Source organism: Salvia hispanica, chromosome 3 (assembly GCF_023119035.1).
Source record: "Salvia hispanica cultivar TCC Black 2014 chromosome 3, UniMelb_Shisp_WGS_1.0, whole genome shotgun sequence".
NCBI classification, from domain to species: domain Eukaryota; kingdom Viridiplantae; phylum Streptophyta; class Magnoliopsida; order Lamiales; family Lamiaceae; genus Salvia; species Salvia hispanica.
In genome coordinates, this window is record NC_062967.1 from 22,227,298 (window position 1) to 22,232,467 (window position 5,170).

A 5,170-nucleotide genomic window follows, 5' to 3' on the forward strand; every position below is an offset into this window, starting at 1 on the left:
GGTGGAACTAGGGATGCCAATCTAGTCTGAAACCCGCAGCTCGACCCAAATAACCCTGTAAAATCATAGGATTAGAGCCGAAAAATTGTAACCCAAATACATAACCGGGCTACACGGGCTGACCCGTTTGGGTCGGCGGGTTATGCGGGCTAGCCCAGGTGGGTTGCGGGTTAGCCCATGGGTTGAGCATTTTAAAAAAATATTATCAAATTTTAGGCTTATATACTTATATATATGAAATATATGTGGCATATGAACCATGTATATGGTAATTATGTCTTCTTCAAATTAAAAGTTAGGGTAATATGAAATATAGAGTATATTAATATCATAATATGTACTCATATAATCACATTAAACTCCATAGAATTTATTTTTTGACATACTATTATCTATACTATCTTTTTTAACTTCTTAGAATTTATTTTTTGGGTATACAATTAAAAACGTTATTTAACTTCTTTTGAAATGCATGATTTTCATTTATTTGTCATTTAATTGTATTCTAATTTACACGTGCTACTAATTGAGCGATATGTTTATGTATTTTGTTTCAATTTTCAATAGCTATTATTTTCCTCATCTTGATAACTTTGATAATACCTCACTTTACGACAATCTGTTTTTTATAAGTTAGAATATTGAATTGGATAGAAAGAAACAAATAAGATCACTTCTGACCCAAATAGCCCGTGGATTAGCTCGAAACCCGAAGAGTTAGTGTTAAGGCCAAAAATTCATAACCCGAAAAATCCACAGTCCGCACCCAAATAACCCGACAACCCAAATGGATTGGCCTGAACCCGAGCGAGTTAGCCAATTAACATCCCTAGGTGGAACGATATGCAAAAGGGTCTCCGTCCCGGTGCTAGGGGGTTCAATTTTTTTATTCCAAATTCAAATTTCAATAATTCTAACCTCATTTGTCTTTTATTTTCATATAGTATCTCCAACCTTATCTCTCAAAAAAAGATTCGAACGAATCCCCTTTATTTAACGAGCTTTGTGTTGGCAGAGCACCAACCATTGGGTTCACTGCCAATGGTCGTTATTACAACATGAGTTATGACTTGGGAAATGAGATCTACTCATGTTAGCCCATGATCGTAAAAACGATCACGCCTCCAACAACTCCGAAGATGACGTTGTTCGCTCAAAGGCAGGAGGTGGCGCAGAAAGAAGTCGAGTGTGCATTCGGTGTTGTTCAATCACGTTGCGCGATAGTGAAAGGCCCGACTCTCTAGTGGTTCTGATCGATAACCTTCGGCATCATGTATGCATATTATAATGCATAACATGATAGTCGAAGGCGAAGAAAAAAGCATTACTCAGTGGCATGATAAACATATCGCTTTTACTTCTAGATCGATTATTTTCCTCAATCACCCAGCTCAAGGTGTGCCTCCCGATTTTCAAGCATTTGCACATAGACGTGCCTTTTCGAAAATGTTTGGACACTCACCAATACATTCCTTTATAGAATTTTTATTTTATTTATTTTAATGTAGTGTTTTGTCATGAATTTGAGATTTATAGAATGTATAATTTGATTGAAGTAAATTGGTTAATTGTATTGTCATAATTTCAATTTTACAATTATTTGAAATGGAGTTAGTAAATAGTGCATATTAATTCAAGAGAAATTTAGAGAAGTTATTGATGACATGATAACTAAATTACATCTTGAGGATGGATGCCCTTAGTAATACTAACTTTGGTCCACCAATATACGTTCATGTTGTTCTGTCATGAATTTTAAAAAATATTTTAAAAAAGTTAATTAAATATTAGTCATATTTTTTATAAATAAGTATTATAATAAAAAAATATAAATAAAATAAATTAATAGAAGGTAAAATCCATTAGTAAAAATGAAATAGGATAACTAAAAAGGAATAAAACAACATGGTTCGTTAGCTTTTAGAGCATCCGCAATGGTCGGCTAGCGACCGGCTAGCCGATTCGCCGCGCTGGCCGATCGGCTAGCCGAACCATTGCAGCCGGCCAGCGCAAAATCGGCGAGCGGATCGGCGTGGGCTCGCCGATCGCTCGTCGCTGGCCGGAAGCGCTAGCCGATCGGCTAGCCGCCATTGTGGAGGCCCGAGCGATCGGCCAGCGCCGATTTTCGATTTTTTTAAATCATATATAAACGCGATTTTCGTTTCATTTTCATTTGCACCACTTGTTTTAACGAGTTTTCTCTCTCTCTAACTTTCTGTTCAAGAGCATCATCGAGCGATGGATCACGCGGGTGGTAGCGGTAGCGGTAGTGGTGGGGATCCCGAGGAGTACGAACGGAGGATGAACGAGGCTATGGAGGCCTACAAGCTATGGCGTACAACCTCAGCGCCCCGCCTTCATCTTCCCTCTTCACCGAAAAAAGTCTATTCTTCACCTCCCTCTCTCCTCCTAAGCTCCCACTTCTCAGAACCCCCAAAAATCTCAACTTTCCTCCCAAACTCCACCGCCCAAAGCTCTCCTTTCACATCTCATTGCAAGAGGCAATCACTCAAGATTCCGAAATCCCAAATCAGAAAGCGGTTTCTCCATCCAAATCGTTCGTTTGGGTCAATCCCAAAAGCCCCAATGCCTCAAAATTGATGCACAAATCTCACAATTCAACTAGGTATGCTTCTCTACCGCAAATTGCTGAATCATTAAATTCCTGCGCTCCATTAGATGATGCTGTTTCAAGAGTGCTAGATGTTCTTGGGGATAAGATAGAAGAGAAGGTAGCCGTGGTCATTTTGAACAACATGTCAAATAGTGAAACTGCGCCGTTAGTTCTTCATTACTTTCTGAAGAGGTTGAAGGTGATTAGAGAAGTAGTTTTGTATAATGTGACTCTGAAAGTGTTTAGGAAGTGTAAGGATTTGGGAAAGGCGGAGGCTTTATTCAATTTGATGCTTGAGAGGGGGGTTAAGCCTGATAACGTTACGTTCTCGACTATAATTAGCTGCGCTAGGATGTCGTCTTTGCCTGAGAAGGCGGTCGAGTGGTTCGAGAAGATGTCTTCGTTTGGGTGTGAGCCGGATAAGGTGACTTGTTCAGTGATGATTGATGTGTACGGAAGAGTGGGCAATGTGGCCGTTGCTTTGAGCATGTATGATCGGGCAAGGAGTGAGAAATGGCGTCTTGATCCCGTTACCTTTTCCACCTTGATTAGAATCTATAGGTCGGAGGGTAATTATGATGGATGTTTGAATTTGTACGAGGAGATGAAGGCGTTGGGGGTTAAGGCCAATGCCTCTGTGTATAACGCACTGTTGGATGCTATGGGGAAAGCAAAGAGGCCGTGGCAAGCGAAGACTATTTATAGGCAGATGGTTAAGAATGGAGTTGAGCCGACTTGGGGAACTTATGCTGCATTGATTAGGGCGTATGGTAGGGCTCGATATGGAATTGATGCGATTGCTGTTTATAAGGAGATGAAAGAGAAGGGCTTGGAGATGAGTGTTCTTTTGTATAATACGCTGTTGTCGGCTTGTGCTGATGTTGGGTTTACTGATGAGGCTGCTGAGATTTTTGAGGATATGAAGAGTTCGGGGACGTGCAAGCCCGATAGCTGGACGTATGCTTCATTGATCACAATTAATTCTTGCAGTGGCAAAGTCGAGGAGGCGGAGGCCACGCTGAAAGAAATGTTGGAGGCTGGTTTTCAGGCTAACATCTTCATCTTGACCTCGATGATCCAGTGCTACGGGAAAGCTGGCCGTATTGATGATGTTGTGAGGACTTTTGATCAGATGTTGGAGTCGGGTATAGTTCCTGATGCGCGATTCTCTGGTAGTCTACTCAATGTAATGACTCAAGCACCTAAGGAAGAACTTGGGAAGCTGAAAGCTTGCATTGAAAAGGCTCACCCGAAGCTTGGTTACATAGTAAAACTCGTTATTGATGAAGAGGAAACAGATGGGGAAATTTTCAGGAAGGAAGTTAGCGAGCTCTTGCAATCTATTGGTACCGATGTTAAAAAACCATACTGCAATTGCTTGATTGATCTCTGTGTTAGCTTAAATCAGCTGGAGAGAGCTTGTGAGCTATTAGACCTCGGTCTCACGCTTGAAATATACACCGATATCATGTCCAGGACTCCAATGCAGTGGTCTTTGCACTTGAAGAGCCTTTCTCTCGGTGCAGCACTGACTGCACTGCATGTTTGGGTGAAGGATCTATCGAAGGCACTTGAAAACGGAGAGGAGTTCCCGGAGTTGCTCGGGATCAACACTGGACACGGGAAGCACAAGTTTTCTGAGAGAGGCCTGGCAGGGACTTTCGAGCCACATTTGAAAGAACTTGACGCTCCATTTCATGAGACGCCAGACAAGATCGGCTGGTTTTTGACGACAAATGCTGCAGCGATATCATGGCTGCAGTCGAGGCAATCCGCTGCTTGCTAGACTTCCATTAGCTGGTAATCTGCTTACACAATCCCCATAAGTTATTGGGGAAGATAAGTTGATGTTAAATTCCAATTTCTTTTACAAAGATCTAATTTTACAATGTTTGAAATTATAATGTCAACTATGCATGTATAATAAATTAGCTGACTTTCCAGTTTCAAAGTCATCTGAAATAAAATATTCTTGGTTCAGGGAATGTTGCTGCAAGAATTGACTGATTATAAACTAGTTTTAAGAGTACTTTTTGTATAATTTAAATTTTGGTTTAAAGATATGATTTTTTAATAAGCAGTCGGTCGAGTTCATTTGGGTTTGAAGAAAAATGATAACATATAGTAATAAATGTGGTGTGCACGTATGATGTTGTTGTATGCATAAGTATATATAAGTTGAGGTCATTTGAAGTGGTAGTTATTCGAAAAATGGGGAACTGCATTAGAGCTTCGAGGAAGAAGTTGTCGTCTCGGAAAGATGAGGTTGAGGTTCTGATACGGAAGCACGGAAGCAGCATGATCCAAATACCGGAAAGAGTGAAGATAGTGGTGAGCAAGAAGCAGTTGCAGAGGCTAATGGCGGAGGAGGTGCAGTTGAGACAAATGATGCTGCAATCGCTGCTCAGACGATCAAGAAGGTGGACACCGTCGTTGGCTGCGATTCCAGAGCTGTAGGGGAGCTCCGCTTGGCAGAGAATGTACATATATTAGTAGAAGATCTGTTACAAAAATAATGATAAAATAGGCGGGTAATTTATGAAAAAATGTAATGCC

General features: G+C 40.8%; 1 protein-coding gene across 4 annotated transcripts; it reads left to right on the top strand.

The window, feature by feature from the left end:
* The first annotated feature begins 2,330 nt into the window (after positions 1-2,330).
* LOC125214889 (pentatricopeptide repeat-containing protein At4g16390, chloroplastic) lies at positions 2,331-4,946 on the top strand. Of its 4 annotated transcripts, none has more exons than XM_048116097.1 (2): positions 2,331-4,414; positions 4,809-4,946. In XM_048116097.1, exon 1 carries the CDS (start codon positions 2,331-2,333, stop codon positions 4,398-4,400), a length of 2,070 nt encoding a protein of 689 aa, XP_047972054.1. In that variant the 3' UTR covers positions 4,401-4,414; positions 4,809-4,946. The 4 variants fall into 4 exon arrangements, with proteins under 4 accessions (XP_047972054.1, XP_047972055.1, XP_047972056.1 ...); XM_048116098.1 differs by having other exon boundaries at positions 4,815-4,939; XM_048116099.1 differs by having other exon boundaries at positions 4,843-4,930.
* The last annotated feature ends 224 nt before the right edge of the window (positions 4,947-5,170 follow it).